This window comes from Calypte anna, chromosome 1 (genome assembly GCF_003957555.1).
Source record: "Calypte anna isolate BGI_N300 chromosome 1, bCalAnn1_v1.p, whole genome shotgun sequence".
Classification (NCBI taxonomy): Eukaryota; Metazoa; Chordata; class Aves; order Apodiformes; family Trochilidae; genus Calypte; species Calypte anna.
In genome coordinates this window covers 90,890,627-90,914,125 of record NC_044244.1, presented here as the reverse complement: position 1 = coordinate 90,914,125, position 23,499 = coordinate 90,890,627, and the positions used below count along the sequence as shown (strand labels likewise).

At 41.8% G+C, this 23,499-nt stretch overlaps 1 protein-coding gene across 1 annotated transcript; it reads right to left on the bottom strand.

Moving 5' to 3' along the window:
- Positions 1–190: 190 nt before the first annotated feature.
- On the bottom strand, positions 191–21,717 carry UBE2N (ubiquitin conjugating enzyme E2 N). The gene is made up of 4 exons (XM_030446592.1): positions 21,571–21,717; positions 4,772–5,018; positions 4,452–4,592; positions 191–3,856 (listed from the first exon to the last, which is right to left on the bottom strand). Exons 1-4 carry the CDS (start codon positions 21,598–21,600, stop codon positions 3,816–3,818), a joined length of 459 nt encoding a protein of 152 aa, XP_030302452.1. The 5' UTR covers positions 21,601–21,717; the 3' UTR covers positions 191–3,815.
- Positions 21,718–23,499: the final 1,782 nt, after the last annotated feature.

The window sequence follows — 23,499 nt, the reverse complement described above, 5'->3', positions numbered from 1 at the left end:
GGAGGACACAGGTTTTGCTCTTTTCTCCCCACGCCAGAGAGGAAAAAAAAGCCACAGCAATGGAAAAGGCATTACGAGAAAAGTCATCGATGTTTTTCTTCCATTTTAAGAACAGACATTCAGAACTGCTAAGAAACTGTAGTGTGCACTGGTGGCAGACCACTACACTTAAATGAAGCTCCATATTTAATGAATAATCACTCTTCCTTTTATTTCAGTGTCATATTACATTACAGTCAAGACATGTTATTGACAAACCTACCAGACATTTTAACCCTCAAAACAAAAAAAAAATCCCAAGAGGGAATGTACATAAATAGAGGTGTCACAATGTTTTACGATACTAGTCCATTAAGGTGTTTCACAATGATCTCAATGTGTTGGAAATACACTTTCTTGAAAGCTACAGAAGCAACGTTTCACTTGGTTTAGACTAAAGTCAGCTAAGATACAAAACCCTCTCCCATCAGTTCCCGGTGATAATGTACTTCACACCCATGGCTGAACATGGCTACACAGCAACAGAGCACTACCGTACGGTTACGCAAAAATAAAAGCCTTCCAAATCCTCCTCCTGATCTGAGGTGAACTGCAGAAGTGTGGTTTTAGAGTCCACGTAATGGACTACCCAGAAACTAACATGCAAAACTGCAACGTCACCATTCTTGCTCAGGATTTCTGGACTTTTGACACGTACTACTCATTATTATGCTGGAGGAATTATAAATTTATCCAGCGGACACCCACTAAAAATGGAGATTCTGAACACTCCCTGAAAGATGGGTAGCTGCATCTGCTAACCAGCTGTAGTGGGAGATGTAACAAAAATAAAACTTTTTGAGTTTCAGATAATGGCTGTGAATATACCGAGGAAAAAATTACATCTAACTGGCTTCAAAGAATTTAGTATAAAAGTTTCCAACACTCCCCAACATAAGACAGAATTAAATTTCCAGCTTGGCTTTATACAGGGCTCCTAAATCAGGTTTGAGTGTTAAATACATATATTATTTACCATATATAATTAAAATTATTAAAGTATTCCTGAATAGACCCGACGACAAACACATTTTAGTTTTTAGGAAGCCCATTTAAAGTTTCCTTCATTGCAACTATAATTTGAAAATACTCTCAGGTGTGCAGTATTTTACCTATCCCTTTTACACCATTAATTTCAGATACACCATCACTATGAATACATGTGTTCAAACTCAGACAGCATGGACTTCTTTTAACAAAATCTTAAATTTGTTGAGATTAATTAAAGAACCCAGACACACACTGGCTACTGTGTACTCAAACAGTTCTAAACTCCATTTTATTCAGTCACTAAAAATGGAGGCAGAGTATTTTTTTTTCTGTAAGTATATTAACAGTATTCCATCAAGAACTTACTCAATTTTTAATTACAACCTCTGATTAGCTGCCAACTCTAGCTGGATTTTAAGCCCTGAACATACAAACACCTATCCATCTGCTAGATCACCTTGGGCCTGGATTAATCTCCCCCCTAATCTGAAGTTAACTCATCTGAAATTCCAGCTCACGTTCTTTTTTGCTACCCAGGGAAGGTAAGGCTAAGCTCAGAGGGGGTGCTTACTTGGGCCTGACTGTCCTCTATCCCTGGGGGTAGAGAAGGAGCCGAGGAAAGCTCCATACATAGTGTAAAGGTAAAGCTTTAAGAGGTAGGTGAGGTGAATCCAGGGTCTACTGCACAGCTCACATGCTCTCAGCTGCCTGCCCCAAGAGCTGCCCATGCCGGTGGCACACAGGGGATGTATGGCAGCTAAACCCAAGCACATGCTCATTTATAAGGCAGGGTTAATGCTGCTTTCCCACTCCCAACAAAAAACAATTTGTTGAAAGCCCTAAATGCAACTTTGGCTTACATTCAACACACAGACTACTCTTTTAAGTTTTGAGGGGGTTGCTTGTTCTTTTTTAAAGCTCAGTCTGGTGAAAAAGCTGAATTCTGAGCCAAGTTTCAACCATGTTACAAGATCAGAAACTGGATGTGGCACTCAGTGCCATGGTCTGATAACTGCAGCAGTAGTGGATCAAGGGTTGGACTTGATGATCTCTGAGGTCCCTTTCAACCCAGCCAATTCTACGATTTCTTTGAGGGGCAATACTGGCTGCTAACCACTGAAAGCGCTGTCTCCTGGAAAATGTAATTTTAATAGATATTCTTCATATTACAGAAGAGCACAATAAATACACTACATTCTATAGAAATTTCAGATGACAGAGTAATAAGTGGTAAAAGAGGGATAATACCAGCAGACCACGTGGCCATACCCCTGAACTGCATGACAAAACACTCCTGACTGCAACCTCTCATTCATTCATACATTTCAGGTTGGCATAACCAGAAACTTTTAGGTTTTGGGGGTTGTTTTTTTAAAAGGAGAGGCTATAAGGAATAGAAGAAATCAAAAGGGAAGCAATAAAATGGGTTCCCAGAAAGGATGCTAGACTCCCAGACAAAATGCATAGACAAGAAACAAGGACAAGAAGGAAGTTTTTAATCACTTTCCTTCCCTCCAATAAAGAAGCTTTGTTGCTATTTAAACAGACCAGTGGCTCAAGCAAGTAGCTTAAAAAAGGGCTTACAGAAAAAAAAACAACAAACCAGTGCTATGAGGCCCTAGCTCTAAGTGGTTAAGCAAACATCAATGCACAAGCTGGCTGTAACAATGGTTCTACACACTGGTATTTTATGTTAATAGAGGGAAGGAATCAAAGAACTTTGAAAACCGCATAGCCTGACAAATGATGACAATCAGCAAAGAGAAGTTATGCAGATACTCACAATTAGTGCTGTCATTTGCTCTCAACCTCCTGCTTGATCATGGTTATTTCCATGAAAATGCGTATCAATGCATTACTAAAATTACAGTTACAATCATTACATCAGAGACTTGTTTCTAAACGTCACTTCAAATGCAATTCCACATTTAATTGGCCGTGTAAGGTCACCCACATAACACAAGCTAATAAAAAAAAGTCAGCAAACAGAAGCAAAAAAATAATCTTGTGAATTCCACCTCTTTACTATTTAAAGTGTCAGACTGGTGAAGACAAATTGTCAATCCTGGTTTCAATTTTTTTAAATACGATTGTCACATTAGAGAAATGAAAACACAGCAAAATAAACTGTACAAAGGCAAAGTAGAATAACAAAAAATATTTTACTAAAACATAAGATTTACAGGAGATTCTCCAGACAAGCCATACAAAATGGTCACAAGCTTTTTCTTGGAGGGATTTTTCTACACTTGACAGCAGATTCACAATATTATTAGTGAAGGTGATGGATGTTTAATGTTCCCATTTTTTGTTCAAACAATGAAGCTTGTCCATCTACAGCGTCTAAGTTAGACTGGGCTAGAGGGTATATTCTAAAGTATAACTCGTTAGCTGCTTTTATCAATGCAATTAGCATCACCATAAAAAGGGAAGAGGAGCCCACAAAATTAAAACAAAAAGCCCCGCAGCTAACCCTGCCTACCTTCATTCACAGTGCTTATACTTAAACCATGATGAGAAAAATGATTAAAAGCAGAGATGTGCTGCTGCTTTTAAACAATTTCACAACAATCCAGATGATACTTCTAGCCTCTGCTCATGCGGTACAATAGTGAATTAGGACAAGACACAGATTTGCTAATGTGCATTTAATCACCAAAGGACTGAAGATGTCTGGGCTTTTATTCTGTAATGTTTCTAAGACTGTGTCCATTAAATGCAAACAAAAAAGGAAGAGGTCTTGGCAGAACAGGAGAAGTGATGCACACTTGATGTTCAAAGCGCATTTAAATATTATTCATGGCATATAGCCTAGTCCATGCTCTGGCTGTAAAGAAAAAGAAACACATTTAAGAAAATATGTATTTTCTAGACTGTATTAAATATGTATTTTTAAACATCACTTCTATAGTGTTGTTACAAGCATATGAAATACATCAGTTCTGATCTTTTAGTTGTGATTTTGAACTCCGATAGTTGTCAACTTCTGTATATTAAAGAAGTATCCTGACTGCAGTGGATCCAAAAGTGAAGTGGCATAATGGAGTAACTCATCCTTCACAGTCTACAACAGCAGCAGGTATGGAAGAGGCTTTCTGAAACCAGATAATCTGTTCCTTAAACTTCAGCAGTGAAGCACTGGTGTGTGCTTTTATTTTACTACAGCTCCAGACTAGACACATCTGAAATTCGGGAACACAGAAACTCAAGATAAAACAGACCAAGAGACTTTTTCTTCTAGCAAGCCTCACAGACTTGAAAATAAGACCACAGACACATTCAGGGTACCTGGACTATGACTTGGAGTATGCACAAATTCTCTGCAAGCTGCAGACATGAAAGAGGTCAGGCTTTATACCCTCCAACCACTTAGTAATCACCTGCTTCCTAAAGCTAGGGAAAAAAAGCGTACGATACATCACCTGTTTCTATGGCTTGGGCTTCATTGGTCTTCCATTGCTCAGCTACATCATTTGCTAGTGGATCATCTGGATTGGGAGCACTTAACAAAGCCTGGATTGATAGCAGGACTGTACGAATCTGCAAAGCTGGGGACCATTTATCTGAAGAGACATTTATAGCAGTATGAAACACCTTATTCCTCACAGTCCACAGAAATAGCAAGTTTTACTCTCCCGGATTAAACAATATATTTTTTAAACAAATGAAATATCTTTTAGGGTCAATTTACACGTTTTTGTATTTCATAAGATCAAAAGAAAAAAAAAAAGGTAGCACTTACCTTTCAAAATATCTAAACATATTCTTCCCAGCTTGTCTACATTAGGATGATAAATTTTGGTCATGAAACGTACTTTAGGAGCTGCCATTGGATATTCTTCTGGAAGGAATAGTTCAAGTTTAAATGTCCCACCCTCAAAGGGGGAATCCTGTGGACCTGCAATGACCACATGAAAATAACGTGCGTTGCTTTCATCTGGCTCTGCTTTTATCCCAGGGACTGGCTCTGCCAGCAAGCGCTGGGTTTCCTAGAAGAAGAAGGAGAGGCAAGGTGAAAACACAACCCATCTAAACCAAACACAACCTGTACAAGGTATTTTCAAAGCAACTGTTCATTATGAGCTATTTGCCTGCATCCACAGAACCAATGTTAGACAAATATTTTAAACTCAAAGAGCATCTGCAGAAAGAAGACAAGGATGTAGTAAACTGGTATGCATCTCCCTTCAGATTCCTCAACTGCTGTAGCACTGCGTTCTTCTACAGCACAATGTAACAGTGACAAAATGTGGTGAGGACAGCTGAATTGTCATATTTTGATTAAACTACTGCCAAGCTGTTCTGTTTTTAATAAAAAGTGCTTTGAAGAATACCCCCCCAAAAAATATCAAAACCATTTCCCATTTTACCTTAAATAGCAAGTCTTGTCATCAACATAGGAGTTAATTACTCACACATAATGTTCAAGGCTTACACTAAACAAGAGTGGAATGGTTTATTAAGATAAGCATTTGTACCAGAATCAGATTCAACTTCAAAGATTTAAAGTACCACTCTGCTGCAACCCTAAAGGTGTTTCTAAGGATGTTTCATGTATCTACACACATATATGCATAAACAGCTTTGCTGCCATCACTTCCAGCCTACAGAGAACCAGGTTTAAAGTTACCCAACAAACAGCAGCAGACAGACAAGCTGTTCTGTAAGCAGCAAAATGAGGGAAGGCTGTTTCCTACAGAGATTTGTGTTCTTTCTTGCTCAATTCTTCTGCACACAGCACCAACCCTACCTCAGGCACCACACTGTGACCACAGCTTAGAGCTGCCCACGTTCTGATCATCTATCCCGCTAATGCACTGAGCAGACAGACCAACCAAGTCCTCTACATCTTTCCCTCTCTTCTGCTGCCAGCCTTCACAAGTCTTACAGGCACCATTCTGTGTAGTGAAATGAGGCAGCCAGGTGCCACTAATTACCAGGTAGTGGGCATGAGCTTGTGTCAAGCCCACCTGTGCCTGATTAGGGTGGGCCCCCACTGCGCATGAGCAGGATTAGGGGGCCAATAAAAGGTGAGGCTCAAACTCACAGGCTCAGCTCAGTCCTGAGCAAGCCAGCAGAGAGGTCAGTCGCTCTCGGAGCAATAGCACTGATCCAGGCTAGTCAACCTGGAGGGCAACAGGCTCAGAGCACTATTCCTGAGTTTCTGCTGGAACACCTGGTTGGACCTTGGAGTGCCGTGCCCTAAGAGGTTTGTCTTGCAACAATTCTGTGCCTACTTACAAAAAAGAAGCCAGGGCCAAACAGGCAACAGGACATTAGGCAGGGACAAGAAGTCCTGCTGAAGCCTCACTTCCTCAGGTAATTTTAGGCACATTTCCTGCTTCTCCTCCAGCTTCTTTCTACTATGTTCAGTTAATTTCTTCACCACCTTTATGTGTTGGCTTTCACAAAGAACAATTACCCTGCTTCTATTGAAAAAAAATTCTAACTTGTACATGTAATATTAATTTACTGTTCTAGTTTTATCTATCCTGTGTGGCTACAGTAACGCTAATACAAGCACAAAGCAGACCGATTACCTCTACTTGGCTTAATATATTCTTCAAATGTAACTGCACTGTTAAAATACTAGCATTTTGTTGAAAAAAATTCACATGGCATCCAAGTGGCTGTCTTGATGCAGTTTACTATATCACTTTAGCAAAAAGTAATAGAAAATGAAGTCACAGTAATTAGTGCCAAAATCCAGTTATTAATCTCAAAATAGTCAAAGTCCTACAAAACACAATATTGTGTAAGTACATAGTAATAGCTTCAAAAGTACATTTATCTGGTCTAAATCCTCATTGTGACTACATATTGCTTATTTATCTGCACAGGTGTTAGCTGCCAATGCCACATACACACCTTACTGAAAGGCCATTTAAGCTTCTTAAGAGCTGTCTGCATTAATTTCAGCAAGTGCCTTTTATTTTAATTGATATGCATACATTTCTAACACATAAAAATTTCTATTCTGGCAATTCACTTGTACAGTAGTTCTGTAGAAAAGGAGCTATGAGGAATGCTTAAAGCTTTAGTAGAGTGGTGTGCAAGCCAGTGAGTAAGAAACTACTGACAATCAAGTTTTCAGCATGAGTGCTGCCACAGGTAAACAGGACAACTTGGATTTCCACCTCTAGAGGATCACGCAGTTATTACAGACTGACAGTTTTGGCAGAGGAAACAATGTCTTACCACAAATAAAAACTAACAGAGATCCAACTCGAAATGAAAAAGAACTTCACAAAAAGACAGTTTTAAACTTCTTCACAGCTACCACCACCTCGACTTTGCCAGATACTTGCTAGTAAGCAAATCATGGGCTTGGTTCTTATGTACACACTTGACTTTTTTTTTTTAAATTAAGGATAACACATTTTAATAGCTAGGCTGATCTCAGCAGTCCCTAGTCCCCACTCAGCCTCTCTGGTCCCAGACTGCCTCCCTAGTTATGCCAGTATGCTGACTGTAACCCCACTTGAGCAGTCAATACTAGCTTAAAATAACCCAAATAATCAGCAGTTCTATGGCAGCAGCATCACTTTTACCTGCCAGCATAACTGAGGAAGCAATGCCTGGCTGTGACCTGCACCTTCTGCCACTAAAAACTGTATATTATTTTACTCGAGGTAGCACATTAATACTGAAGATGCTATACTACCACTAGTACATCTCCATGTTCAGATAACCACATCACGTAACGTGGATGCATAAGAGGTTATCTTGCTACAAAACACCACACAAAAGGGGATCACAAAGAAAAGCACTTACTCTGCATACAGCTACACTAGTGCTGAACATACATACATTCAGAACATACATACACACATGCTCTGCAACATTAATATTACATGAATAATACTTTAAGCAAGCATGCCTCAATTCCCTGAGTCTGGAGCTCCATCACTAGTGGCCTAAATGAAGATGTTTTCAAAGATGAGGAGGAGTCCCTGCAAGAAATCTGTGAGAGCATTGGCTGACACTCATTCTCACCAGGTTCTGATCATACCAAGAGAGCAAGTACCAGGCCAAACCTCTCTGACACGCATACAAACTGGCAGGTTGTGACTCCAGTTTATGTGCACCACTACCCTTTTATTGAAGAGCTGAGAAGCATCTGTGGTCCAGAAAAGGCATCTTGTTAAAACAGTAAATGACAGACAAACCTGTTGGACTGAAAAAAACCCACATGGGCTATTTAATGTTTGCACACCTACACCCCCTGTTAAATTCTGACAGTAAATGAAACTTTTACCCTTCAATTGGAAAGACATTTATAATAACATCAATATATTTTTTAAAAAACTATGAAAAAGGAATGGAATGAGAGAAATAAATCAGAGGTCACATTTTAAGTTCTAAGCATATAAAGTGCTTAAGCAGACAAGCAGGTCCAGTTTTAATTTAGTATCAGGGACCTGACTTCCACATTTTACAGAGATGGCCAGTTACAAGGTATGCTGACACTTAAATCTATTTGATTTGCCACAATTAGTAGTATTTCACTTAAACAGCTGTCAACAGTTGTCACCATACAACAGATCAGGAAACTGAACTGCTTGAGATTTAAATATTTATTAATTTAAGTGTACATCAGAAAAACCAATGTTGTAGGTCACCCACAAGAGTCAGCATAGGTGGGCTCAATTTACAAACACAGAAATGTAGAACTACATGTTGGTATTACTTTGTAATTTTATTTTATTATCCCCAGAGGATGACTGTCCCAGGAAAAGCAGTCTATCCGACATGTTAAAATAAATAAATAGCTTCTATTTAAACTTTTAACTTCCCATCTATTTTCAATTAATCAGGAAGAGCACGGAATGCAATACTTAACTGTCCAGTATCTTTTTAGGCAAAATCCTTCTAGAATTTTCTTAGCTGAGGAAGTGAGTTTTGTGCAACCTGGTACTTCCCTCTTTCTCCCCAAAACCGCCTGTGAACCCTTTGTCCAATTTAAACTCATCTGTATGTTTTATAAGCTGTCAGTGCCTAAGACAGAAACCAACCTCAGTGCTACAGAAGACATGAAAAACTAGTAACATTGCATGTTGCATACCTAGCTTATTCCAACTAACTACATATTATCCTTCCTTGGCAAAAAACAAAAAAACAAAGCAAGACCACACACAAAAAAAAATAACCTGCTAAATGTGAAAAAAATTATATAATTCACAGAAAGTTAGGTTTCTATTGAAAAACAGTTTTACTGCTCATAACAAATGTTTTGTAATTGAGTAGTCAATTCTGTCTTCATTGGAATACAAATTTCCATCCCCTCTAGCATACTGATTCAGGATATATTTTGAGCTCTGAAGCATTTAATGAAGTATCCTATGCTGCTGAAGGCAGTTATTCTATTTGTCATACTTTGCAGTGTTTTTAAGATTGGAGATTTTTTCTTTCTGTGTTCTCCAGTTCCACATTTGTCATAATTTCCACTAACTAAAGGCTATTAATAAACCCAAAATGAAAATACATGTCAGCCAGAACTTAAAACAAAAAACAAGGAAAAAAAACCCCAAAGCAAAAAAACAAACCAACCAACAGAAAAACCAACACACAAACAGAATCCACAACACTGTCATTCACAACTTGGTTATGCCTCCCACAATTTTATCTTTCCTTATTTTAATGAAGCAGTTGAAAAACACAGAAATGTCGAAGGCTTTTTGACAACCAAAAGCAGAGCTTTTTTTCATATTAACACAGGTGGCCTGAAGTAGAATGACAGATGATACGGATGGGACAGATGGTGTAGCTGACATTCAGCATAGCTATTCTTCTATGAAGACATTAAATGGGAAACTAATTGTACCCAAGGGGAAAGAAATCCTCAACCTGTTTTTACAGTGACCTGTGAGAAGAAGCTGCAGGGAGAGATTTGAGATCTTTGGAAGAGATCAACAGAGCAGGAGGTGGGAGCCAGGGTTTTTCAGGTTGCCAGAACTGAGAGAAAGCATGCACATACAGGAGATCAATTTGCTGGGAGGGGTTTCATTCTTCGAGCTTTGGTTTGGTTATCATGTTTTCAGTGGAAGGAAAAGAAAGTTATTAAAACGCAGGTATAACTTCCAGGATTCTCCTGCTTCATACACCCAGAACAAGCCAGAGCCCTCCTTCAAGAAAGTCAACAGAACAATGGAGAAGATGCTTCCATCCAGACACAAACAAAAGTCAGTTGTTAAAGGACACAGAGATACAAACAAGCATGCAAAGAAGGAATCCATCAGAAATACACAGGTATTTTATTCACTTCCATTCTTGCAGAAGTGCTTATAAAAGCCTCAAGCTGCCAAGATTAAAACAACCAAAAATATTTATGTATGCTACATTTCTGGATACTAAGAGTTACTTCAGAAGTCTACGGCAAGATCAAACAGTGGAATTCTGGCAAATAACTACTAACAGAAAACTCAGGTAAGCAAGTGCTTGCAAAAAAAAAAAAATCCCCAAGCATTATTTCTTACATAACAGAGACACTGCAGCTGAACTGAGACCTCTAAAGCTTCACTTGTCTGCAAGAGATCATTCCAATAGTGAAGGAAGAAATTGCTGCAAGGGATTGGACAATTTTTAAATGTTACTTCATTGCTTTCTAGAAAAAAGTACTACATTCTTTCCTTTGAACAATAACTGCAATTCTCTTCCCTGTACTATGACCATAGTTAATCACGTATTTCACGCTGCCTGACAAGGAACATGGTTTTAAAAAGTTAAGAACAAATCAGTATCTAGCACCTACAAAATATGGGAACTTTAATGCTACTGTTTGAAGGTCACTAGAATTAACCAAAGAATCTTGCTTGCAGTGTCGGCACAAACCACCTCAGAGAAGAAATCCAAGTTCCATGTCTTCAGCCAAATTTGCTTTGCTTAGTAATTCAACTGTCTGCACACTGAGTTTCCTGACATCCCAGTTTTCTTGTTTCATATTCAATATTATTGCTATCATTACCTTCTGTAAGTAAAAATTTCTGCATATTAATACACAAGTTACATACAATAGTCTTTAGTGGGGTATTACAATTGAAGGAATACATTTTTGGGCAGAATCTAACATGATCTCATGCTCTACACATGCTTTTACTATCAGCTGTGAAATCACCTGATAAAATTAATAAAATCCACTAAAGTAAGAGAGGCTTAGAGAAATCCCAACACCTTACCAAGCCCAAACATTTTAAGCTGGTGAGGGGCCACTAAGGAAAGGACAAAAAAAAGCTGTGCTTTTCCACTTCATCCAATGATGCACCTGCACTTTTGCCTGCATAGCCGTGTCTACAACTCATGGTGAAACACAGCATGTAGGCAACCAGGAAGAAAAGAAAAAAAAAAATCACGCAAGAGAAGAGTTCCTCACGCATTATACCACATGTCCACACAAACAGCTGTGCCAACAAAAAGGAGGGTGCAAACATATTGCTGTCAGAAGGATGGGAGAACAGACTGCTCCTTTTAGTGAAAGGGTTGGTTAGAAGACTTGGGACCTGCACCATTAACCACAGTGAGATACCAGTGTAACAGATTACTGTTCTGTAAACACCCTAAAAAGGAAATGCAGAGGCTATCCCCTCACTCCAAAGGAAAAAGCTTCACTATCAACAGGGCTAATTTCAGTAACAGATGGTAAACTGCTAAATTAAAGTCCTATAAAAGTCTTAAAAACCAAAGACACTGTGTATCTTCTTACTTGTTATAAACAGTTACACAGAACCTTTTATAGTGTTGAGACTACAGAAAAACGTCTTTAATGGCTAGCAGCTTTATGCTAGTACCTTAAAAAGCGAGAGAAAACATCATTAGCATTTCAGAGGTTAACATAGCTGTGATAGAACTCTGAAACTTCAAAACAAGAAAATTAATAAGGCCTCTTACACAAAAGAAAATATTGCAGGTCTTGGAACTGTTAAATACTTAAAATGGCACAATACCACATCTTTATGCAAAGTCTCAGGGGAATGATTTTTATATTTTCAGCAGCACATTTACTAGTTCAATTCTCTATGCAATATTCAACTAATGTACCTTCAGCACGACCTACCAAGACAGAGGTTATACCCCTACAATTTTCTCAGGGGTAACGTAAAGGCCAGGTGTGGTAAAGTAAGTCTTCTCTAATCTGATTCAAACAGTGCAAAAGATTTAGGTATTATCCACCTTTACCCGCAAATTCAACTAACCTTAGGTGGTTTTACTCCAAACAGATTAGGGAAGACAGATGATGGATGCATATCTTTGTCTTAATAAGACAATCTTCAACAGGAATTACAGCTTAAAACTCAACTGCCAGTGCTTACTGGTACCCCCTCACCAGAATCACCATCCTGCAAATCTATTGAGAAAGTACACCCTGTCAGCATTCCAAATTCAACTCAGGAAAAGCGAGCTAGGCTCTCTAAACTAGATCTTTAACACCCACGCCCCCCCAGAAAAAGTGGTCTGACAGCATACAAACTTTGCTGCCATCTCACAAAGGCCAGTAACCTCCAACAGAAACTGATGGACAGTCAGCATTGGCTGTGGATAAAAGAATCTTCCACCATGAATTAAGGAAATCTGCACATCTGGATACTGATACACTTCCATGGATGCTAAAAGGTAGGGTCTCCGAACAGCTACAATTCAAACTTTTGTAGCCTTGTCCTTTTATAAAAGGAACAATAAGATGTAACACTTCATGAGTAAGTTCCACCATGTAACTAAAGCAAGTTGCTAGTAAAATGAAAGAGGCACTCTTTCATGCATCAGTCTGCCCCACTTCTTTCAGACATAAAACTTGAATTTGATATGGCCTTATTTAACTGCAAAACCATCTAGGCATATATATGAAGGGTGTAGATGTCAAGGTGTTGGCAACAGGAGAGCTCCAGGAGTGACCTCTGCGGGAAGAGGACAGGGGCTGCCCATACCAGACACAGCCAGATCCAATGGACCTGCAACAGGGCAAAGCAGAGCCTATCAACCACGCTAGTGACACATTTGGGAAAACATACTTGGAAATAGACAGAAAAAGTGTCACCCAGGGAGACAAAGGAGAGGGAAAAGGAAAACTGTGTGCAAAACATCAAGGTCAGAGGAGGTTGAGGAGGTGGCTCCAGGAACTGCAGCAGAGATTCTCTGTAGCCCATGGAGGACCACAGTGGAGCACACGTCCAGACCGCAGCCCATGGAAAGGGCCAGGCCAGAGCACAGGAAAAGCATAGAGAGTTAGAAGAACAGCACAGAGGAGTCAGTATGGACTGACAACAAAACCCCATTCCTCGTGCCATCAGCAACATGTAAGGTAGAGGAGTTCAGGGTGAAAGACTGAAGTTGAGTGTGGGGAAAAGTGTTGTTTAATTTTTGTCTTTTTCTCACCATCCATTTCTCCATTTTTCTTGCCGATACATTAATTTTCCTCAAGCAGAGTCTGTTTTGCTAATAATGGCAACCAGTAAGTGATTTCCCTGTCTTTACCTTGATCTTTGAGTTTTTCTGCCTTAACTACTCCCCTTGCTTAGCTGAGGCAGGGAGAGTGAGGCAGTGGGACTCCGGCACAGGTCAATCCACAACACCATAAATCACAAGGTAACTTTTAACCCAAAATGTGTTTGAACTGTGGTATTTAGAAGCACTTTCAGAGAGAGTGTGGCAGACAATTTCAGGCTACACAGATGATACTGCAAATTAAGTGTTTTTCAAAGAGAGGATATTATTAAAATGAAAGCTACCAGCAACATTTTCTGCTATAGTCAAAATGATAACATCACTTGGAAGGTACCACATGCACCGATTTATAAGGGAAGGGAAGGGAAAAAAAAAGAGAGAGAAAAGAAAAAGGTGTCTTGTTTAAAAGAGGTATTTTTCAGTTCAAGTGGCCGCTCATCAGTCTCTTCAGTATTTGCTTTCTAGGAGAGACATCTGCGGCTTAGTCCAACAGGAAGCTTTCTAAAGCAGATGTTAACTCACTACCAGTAGCAAAAACCAAAGAGAATTAAAAAGTTACAGCCAAATTCCACCCTTAATGACCAAAAATTAGTGCAATTCCTTTATGCCATTCTTCACTGGCTTCAGCCAAGAGTCAAATTGCTTTTCTCTTCACCATCTCAGCCTGATTCTCAGTTCCTCTTGATAACTCACTCACATCTGTGATTATCTCTGCCTTTTCCTTTCCTCACAAAACGGAATGCTTTGCCCAACTGGGAAGTAGTCACCGTTCCACATACCCCTTTTACATCAGCCCAAGTGTTTGCAAAGTCAAATGACAAATGAGATCCTGTAACTGATGTGGCTTAAAAAACAACCTTTACTGCAGAGTTCTGAGCCAAAGCAGTCCAGGTTTACTGCAGCAGCACAAAAAAATCTTGTACCAGCAGAGGCCAGGCTAGATCTGTTTCTATAGTGAGGCTGCTCAACATGAACCACGGGCTAAATAATCACCATGAGAACTTCTGGTCTGTCTAACTTAACTAGGTGGTAACTTCTCCACCTTGAGCTGGCTGCCAGCAAAAAACACTCAAGTGTAACACCAGCTTTAGCATTTCAATTCAGAAACTAAATACTGCATACATTTGTTTCATTTTTTTTATTCCAACTGCAAAAAAACCCTTGCCAGCTACCAGTGCAATTATCATCCAACTATATCTCACGATTTGGATTAATTTTGGAGTATGAAATAGAAACTAAAGCTTTTTAGCTGCATAGTGCGAAACTTAAAGCAGCTTAATGGCACACAGACAAATTACAATCACTTGCCAAATGACAGTTCTTTCCTGTTCTGTCAGAGCAGAATGGGGAGGAAGATGACATTGATCTCCTTCACAAAGAATGGATAAATCACACACAAGAAAGTGAAGAGCATGCATATTTGTTTTGATTTTTGAGGGGGAGGCAGTAGGAAAAAGTGAAGCATATCAGTAAAAACTGTCTTCAACATATACGGATAAAAATGTCTCAAAAAAACACAGACTCAATTCAAAAACTTGTTATAACAGTACATCATATTGTGACACAATTTCTCTCAGGATCTATTAATTCATTACAGTTACACAAAGAACTGGCTATAACCAGCATTACTGAAAATCAATTGATTACTTTAGTAACTATCATATTGCCAGAGATTTCTGAAGGTTTAGATTAAAAATTTTATTCCTGTAAAAAACATACATAGGAGGAAGTCTTCTGAAAATAATGTCCGTCTTTTAGGTAAAAAAAAAAATAGCAATAAAGCCCATTAAAAAATAAGACAAATTCCTAGAGGATTATACATGTACTATCACAGATCAAGATTTTTATGGTGTATCTCTAGCTATAGCAAAGTGAGGCATACATAAATTCACTAAGCTAACAGTGTAAACTATTCCTGTGGCTATACTGATGAAGCACATTTGCCTTACAGCCTTGCATTAATATACAATGCAGAGTCAACTATCAAAGTGTAGTGAAAGCAAACACTTAGTACAGAGCTTTTGTCCAAATGCCACCTGTGGCAAAATTTGCCATTTCTTTCTCATTATTAACCCACCCATCTGTCACAGTTTGAGTAACAGGAACTAAAGGAGGGCTTTCATACTCTGGGGGTCGGAACACACAGGGGTCTGCTCCCTCCCGTTTCCTGCCCACACTCTTTCAAGCTCGGGCAGACCGCAGCCCCTCCTCTCCTTTTTCTGCTCATTCCTTTGCTGCTGTTCCCCTGTGCTCCTTTACCACCACCTCCCCATGAGCTCTTCAGGATCCACATCTATCAGGTGCTGGAAGAGCCATGGAACCCTCTCCTGAGCTGGCCCTGCTGCAAGGGGCCCTCAGGCACCTGTCCCTGCCAGCATCGGGTTGTATATGTACTTGTACACATTTGTATTTTTGTTATTTTTCCCTTATCTTATTGCCTTTACCCTGTGCTAGTAAATCTGCTCCAAATTTTTTTAATTTCCAAGTTTAACTCTGATCTTTATTCCCCCTTTTATCTTCCCTTTGGGAGGGTTGGAGGGGGTAACAGAACAATTTTGTCCTGGTTTTGGTCTGCCCAAACTCCTAAGCCATGACACAGTCTATGTAACTATGAAAATGTGTTTTTGTTTTATACTGTAACACAAAGCAAATTTTGGTGCTGTCTGAAAGCCATGTAAACATAACAGTAAACTACAATATGAAACAACTCTGTGCAAACTGATATAAACACATTTCCACCAGTACTTAGAAAGCTTGGTATACTACAGATTTGTACCTCAGTTGCTCAAGTCCTATACAAGATGCTGGCCCAAGCAAGATTTTTTCCTCTAGTTGGAAAACTAGTTGATGTTTCTCCCTCAGCTTTTACTCCGTTGTTCCTACTGAAAGCTTCTTGAGGAAAAGTCTGTGGGAAGTTACCAGCATCTTCTTTAAGATCAGAGAATCATAGAATGCCAGGCTGGAAGGGTCCTAAAGCATCATCTCATACAACCTCTCTAGGCAGGAACACACTTTAGGTGCAATGGCCCAGCACCTTGTCAAACTAAGTCTTAGTGTCCAGTGTTGAGAAATTTACCACTTCCCTAGGGAGATGATTCCTATTTCCAACCAACTGTTCTCATAGTGAAAAGTTCTCTGACGTCCAATGGGGGCCTCCTCAGGAATAACCTGCACCACTACCCCTTATCTTGTGCAACTTGAAAGTTTTCTTTAAACCCTTCTCTGGGCCCGAGCTGCCTTCTCAGCCTTCCTCCTACACCTCCAGAAATGATCTGTCCTGTCAAACTTCATACTTTCAGTATCTGCCTATACACCCCTCCAGTATCACAGCCAGCCTATGAAATGCCAGTTGCTGGGAAAGACAACTCAATGAAAGTTACAAATAGTGTACGCGTTACCTTCCTGCATTTGTTGGACAGGCAGGGGAAGGTGCTTTTAGAAACAAAGTGCAAAAAAACCAACAAAACAAACAAACAAAAAACCCAAACCAAAATCCACCCCTGAAAATTCCCCAAATTTACACCCTTCTCTCAAATTTGAAGTTATCCACAAGATTCAAGCAGCATACGAGGCAGAAAAACATAAATACCAATTATACAACTTCTCTGACAAATGCCAATGAACAGCACTGTCCAGAAGTAATACTTTATATGCCTAATCATCATCATCAAAAAAAAAAGCAAACTACTACAAAAAGGCATTAAGTTTACCTCCAGTCTTTTTTAATTATATTTTTATCCAGGAAATTAAAAAATAGCTTGAAATGCCAGAGAACTCAAGTAGTAATGGTCACAAATTTTCTTATGTGGAGACAGATGTCCATGCCCCAGAAGCCCTTAACTTACAAGACAAAATGATAAACTTCATTGGCTGCCAGTATTTCTGCTCAAGAACTTCCAGACTAAACACCTGATTTGTATTTTTAAAAACACGTAAAGCTTATTATACTGGCCTCTAATACAGAATGCTGTAGGTGCCTATCACCACACACATCACGAGACTTTCCAAAAAGCCTCCCAGAAAATTTTCATTTTTGAAGTAGCTTTTCTAAGTAGTCCAAACATCCTCTAGATTCTCAAAAAGTGCCACAAGCAGGAGTGCACTGGCAGCAGTGTGGAAATAGCTTATGCCAAGGCTTCACAGCTTGGGTGGACCAAAAAACAAAGGAGAGAATTATTCTCTATTAACCTCTCCACCATCCCAAAGGGAAGATAAAAGGGTGAATAAAGATCGGAGACTTAAACTTGGAAATTAAAAAAAATTGGAAACAGATTTACTAGAACAAGGGAAAGGCAGTAGCATATGGGATAAAAAACAAAAATACAAATACATATACAACCCGATGCCGATGGTGTCAGGGACAGGTGCCTGAGGGCCCCTTGCAGCAGGGCCGACTCAGGAGAGGGTTCCATGGCTCTTCCAGCACCCGATGGATGTGGATCCTGAAGAGCACGTGGGGAGGTGGGGAAGGAGCGCAGCAGCGAAGCGAAGGAGTGAGCGTAAAGAGGAGGGGCTACGGTCTGCCCGAGCTTGGTAAGAGTGTGGTCAGTGAGCGGGAGGAAGCAGAATCTAGAAGTCCTTCCTTAGTTCCTCGTACTCAAAACAATGACAGTTTCTCACTAATAAAGAGCGAGGAAGGAATATCTTGGATAACACCATACTACCAAGCAGGTGAGGAAATCAAAGCCACAGTAATGTAAGAGTGATATATTCCTCGATTAAAAACCAAAACAAAACATTAATGAGTCTCAGTGTTTCAGATGGTTACTTGGTGATACAAGCAGCAGCAGCAGGGACTCTTAACAGAACCACTACTAAAAACTAGCTACACAGTCAACGCTTAGACCTGGACACCAAATGATTACAAGACCACTGCAGCAGGGCAAACAGCAGGAGGAAAAAAAAAACGAAAAAAAAAAAAAAACCACCACATTTGAGAAGATGACACGAGGCAGCATTGCCCATCCCATTCAAATATACCAACCACACTTGACACAGCAATGAGGTGGTTTGAATGTCAGCCAAAAAATAAAATCAGATGCAATTCAATTCCTTACTCCACTTGAGCTACGTGACTTTGCAACACTGGAGAGAACTGGTGTTGTAAGTGCTTGACAGAAAAGAACCACTACCTATTTATTGTGTATATTGCAAAGGCTCATTTTTTAATACTATACAGTAGGAAAAAAGTTTACAGCAAGAGAAATACATGTCTGAAAGTGTACTGTATCATTTTTATTTTATCGTACATTAATAGATTCTCTTGTCAAGGTGGTTCTCAGTATCCCTGGTTTTTGATGACTGAAGAAAACAAAAACACCTCTTCTCTGTAAAATAGAAGGTTGTCCAGTTTTGATTATATCTTTCAACATTTAAAACCACATCAGCATTTTCTATGCACCATTTGTGATGTGCTAACACCAAGCTGTAACTCTAAAGCAAGTAATCTCTTGAGTTTACAGATCATTCCCCCTCATTGTATAAAATCAGTGTTTCCAAGTAATCTGGGGGAAGCAAACCAGGGGTAATTCTCTGTCTTCTGTTAACAAATGCTTTGCAGTATCTATACTGTCAACTTTAAATTGAACTGGGGGAAAGTGTTGGAAACATAAATAGAGCTCTCTGCTGAGACAAGCTACTGCTCTCCTACTGGGCTAGATGACAGCCTGCACAGACAGCAAAGGAGAAGGCTGAGGAGCACACTGCTGTCGTCAACCTGAGCCAGGCCATCTGCCAGCAGTCGGGCAAGACAAGGAACACCAACTGCACTCTGAGAGGCACTTTGAGCAAGGTTCTGTACTTCATTACAATCCAAACATGCACTCCTATCCCAAATCAGCCACTGAGAGACTCCCTCGGATGACAACACAAAGGGGGGGTGTGTATCAAAGGGAGAAGGTCTTTACCTAACTAACCTAAGCCATTTATTTCCCACCAAATCACTGTTGTGCATGAAGAAAATCTAATATTCTTGTTACTGGAGTTTCATCAAGACTCTGTAAGTCTCAAGCAGGCATATTTCTAGGTCTGCACGTTTTGCAACTGTGATACTTTAAATATGACTTTGCGTGTTTTTGAGGCCATAGTAACTACTCCTGGATCAAACGTACAACTGGCAACTTAATGCAGGCAAGGTGCAGGAGCTAAACAATGAGTCATGTAACAGAACCAACCTGAGATTTAAAAGTTCTAGACTGGCTCTAAACATCTTACGATGCACGCATGATACACGACCCACAGGACATAACACCCTACAATAATTCCAAATACTCTAAGAGGAACCCTCTGGAAACAATGAGGAGTTTTTATGTCTCTTCTGTTGCCCTCTACCTCTCCTATCCAGGAGGAGAGGAAACATTCCCATACTGTCACATACCTTTGAAGTGAGTCGTTTGAATTGCTTTAGTCTTTTTTTCTAGAAAAGCATAAAAAAAAAAAAAAACCTAAACTAGAAAAACAAACCAAAAGCACCCATAAGGCAATGTATGCACAATCTTACAAGGAGGTAAGGCAATTTTTTTGGATGTGTTCAGGGGAACTGTCAAGAGCTGTTAAAAAAAATTATCACAGACACCAGCTGAGCTTCTACCACATCTCTGTGATGAATCCCAGCTCCACTGTATTATGAATCAGTGCTCCCTCTCACTGAAACATATTCAGGTCTGCATGCTGTGCACTAAGGCAGCTGGGTAAAAATTCATTCTGTAGGATTTGCCTGATATTTTTATTGCTTACAATTCTGAACAGTAATCCAAGTTTAGTCTGTTTCACACCAGATGAATGCTACTCCCACCTTGTTTTTACATCATGTCCCCTATCGCCTGTTAGATAACTTGAAGTTTTAAAGAAAATCCAGTTTTATTTTTTTCATTCACTATTTAACATATTCTCCGCTCAGGTGATTTACAACGGCTACCAACACTTCATGTTCCAAGAGACCTTCACAGTGCTATAAATTACTTGTGGCTTTATTATTTGTTCACTTCAACAAGTAACCAGGGGTGTTATTTTCTATGAGCCTTACTAGGGTCATCACTTCTGTAAAGGGAGTAACCAACAATTTGAGGGCTTTAATTCTCATCACTGCACACCGAGTGGGAAAGAGCAACTCAGCACAAACATCCACCCTAGCTACAGGGCCAAGCTACCAAAGACCCACGGGCATTGCAGTGCAGGTAACTGTACCTCTGTCCAGCGATCCCGGATCGTCCCAGCCCTAGGCTGAAACTGCACTCGGAGGGTCACTTGAAAGCACCCCAAAAGTTGAGAGCTCTTACAAAGCTTGCCAAACCAAAGTCGAAGCAAGACGCCCAACAGCCAGCACGAACACGGCAATACGGGATGGGCCAATGGTTCAGAGCGCACACGGCACCAACCGGGCTGGCCTAGCGGTACCGGCACGGATGCCCTCGGCGTGCAGCTCAAGCCCAGGTTTCACGACGCGCTGCGTATCCTCTCTCCTCGCATAGGGCGAGGAACACGAGCACCGCGCCGCCGCTCTCCCGCGCCCCAAACCCGGGGAGAGAGAGACGCGCCGTGAAGCCCCGCTCTCCCGCGCCCCAAACCCGGGGAGAGACGCGCCCTGAAGCCCCGGCCAGGCCGGTCCGGGCCTGGAGGAGCCACACTGCCGGCGGAAAGGTGGGCGGGGGGTGCACCCGGTGCATCTCAAGCTCTGGGCCGCGGAAGGGGCGCGCAGGCACCCTACGGCCGGCATCAGCGAAGACCGGGAGGCGCCACCGCCCGGGCTCCCGCCGCCGCCCCCGGCCCGCCAGGAGGGCCCAATCGCTCTCGACAGAGCGCGCACGCCGCCGCCGCGCCCGGGAGCCGCTGAGGGCGGCGGCGAGAAGCGGTGGGAGGAGGAGGAGGAGACCGTGTCCAACACGGCCATCCGCCCCTGCTGGGTATCGCGGCGGCCGGGTCGTGCGGCGGGTATCACGCCGCCCGGCAGGAGACGGAGGAGGCCCGGGAGCAGCCCTGCCCCCGCACGGCCCTGCTGGCGGGCACCGGAAGCGGCGCGGGGCCCGGCCCTACCCTACTCTACCCTAGCCGCTGCGCGGGGTCCGTCCCGTCCGGCCCTGGCTCCCCCCCGGGTGTCGGCGGCAGTACCTTGATGATCCTGCGGGGCAGCCCGGCCATCTTGTCTCGTCGGGGTACAGGCTCGCGGGCTCACCTCCTCCTGGGGCTCGCACACAGCCGGAAGTAGCCCGCGCCGCGCTTCCGGTGGCACCGCCCACGGCGCTCCCGGGACGCCGGGCAATGTAGGCCGCGCCCGCGCTCGGCGTCAGGCGAGGGGAGGGAGGAAAGGACGTACGGAGGTACGGGGGGAGGGACCTCGGCGGCGGAAAGGGGAGCCTGGGGCACGCACGTAGCGGAATGGGAGGGCTGAGCGGGGCGGTGGGGGAAAAAGGGGGACCGTGAGGCGGCGGGAGGGCCGCGGGGGGTGTGCCGCCTCCCGCTCTCTGCCTGAGGGATCCGCCGCCTCCCCTGGGGGGATGGTGGCCGCCTGCTGCCCCAGGCTGAAGTGCGGCCGAACGGACAGGCTGCAGGCCCGGGAGAGGCGCTGGATTTTCCTGGCCTTGTAAGAGAAGCGGGCAGCGGCCTCTTGGGCCATCCCTGCCCGGCGGTGCCGGAGCTGTTGATGCTGTCTCCCGGTTGCTCCCTCCGTGGTGGGCGCTGGCTGCTGGCCTGTGAAGGGAGGAGAAGCCCGTTTGTACGAAGTGTGTGGGGTCCTCAGTCATCCCGATAGAGTTAGGGTGTCCTTGGTGTATCTTGTCCACCACGCTGGTGCAACGTGTGCCGTTCTCTGGTTTTGGGCAGTGTGAGCATCACCGAACGTGTCACAAGACAGAACATCTTTGCCTTGTGAGAAACTTCCTTCTTTAGCAGAAAGTGAGATGCTGTAGGAGTTGCAATTATCACACAATGGTCCTGGGGCACTAGTACAGCTGCATAGTCATAGTAGATTTAGCACCAGGCACCGTTGTTGGTGGGAAATAAAATCGGGAAGGTGAAGCAATTTGCTACAGGTTGCCAAGCACGATAGCGGTGGAATAGCACCCCACATACGTAAATTTTCTAGTTGTATGATTTCTACTGGTTTAAAAAAGAACAAAAACAGACATCTAAATGATACACGTAGTTTCTGTATGCTCTGGTAGAATGGAAAGTTCTCTGACTGGCAAATTATGCTGTGTAAGTCATGACACAGTCATACCACAAATACTACGAACATGTTCTATATCCTAAAAGGCATCTGTATTATATACATGGTGGCTATGATTACATGAAGCATGTGTCAGGAGAGTAGCGTGACTCCCTCCTTCACCTTCCTCACAATATTTACCAAAAATTTACCTAGTTTTCCTCTATCCTTTCACTAAGCCATTGCTACTATAGAAGGCAACTCACAAGTACAGCTGATATCCCCAGCTGCCGAACACACCAGAAATTCCAAACCTTGCATCAATTCTTGACAACCAATAATCTCTGTGAATTCTTGTTCACAGTAATATGTGAAAATAATGTTCTTCAATGACATTGGAAGTGCTGGACCAGATGATTCTTGAGGTCCCTTACAAACCAGCATTCTATGATTGTGTAAAGCCTCAGCCCTTTAAGCACTTAGCACCTCTCCTGACTTCCTGAATGTAACTTCCTCTCAAGTCAGTCAAACCAATGATGAGGTGACACACACCAAGAGAACTGCATGAAAACACATGTGCAGGATTCAGGCTTAAAGCATTTGTTGATAAGATCCCTTCATTCTGCAGTGGAGACTGGTGAATTAATTTGCATACATTAGCATGTGAAATGACCATGTTTAGATGTGGTCCTTCAGCAAAATCTGATTCATGCTATTAGCACACAACTATTAATTGTGGATTTTTCTTTTTACTCAATTATTACAACTTGTTGCTACTCTTAAGCAAGACCTAGCAGATACTTTTGTGTATACTTGGTGCCTTCAAAGAACTCACCATCTACTCTAAAAAGGAAAAATACTGGTCTCTAGGAAAAAAATGGTAAGGTACACAA

Coding starts and splice junctions, on each gene's coding strand:
- UBE2N (XM_030446592.1), bottom strand. CDS start 21,600: ATGGCCGGGCTGCCCCGCAGGATCATCAAG. Junction 5,019..21,570: donor TGCCCCGCAGGATCATCAAG/GTACTGCCGCCG, acceptor TTCTTCTTCTAG/GAAACCCAGCGCTTGCTGGC. Junction 4,593..4,771: donor ATGTTTAGATATTTTGAAAG/GTAAGTGCTACC, acceptor ATGTCTCTTCAG/ATAAATGGTCCCCAGCTTTG.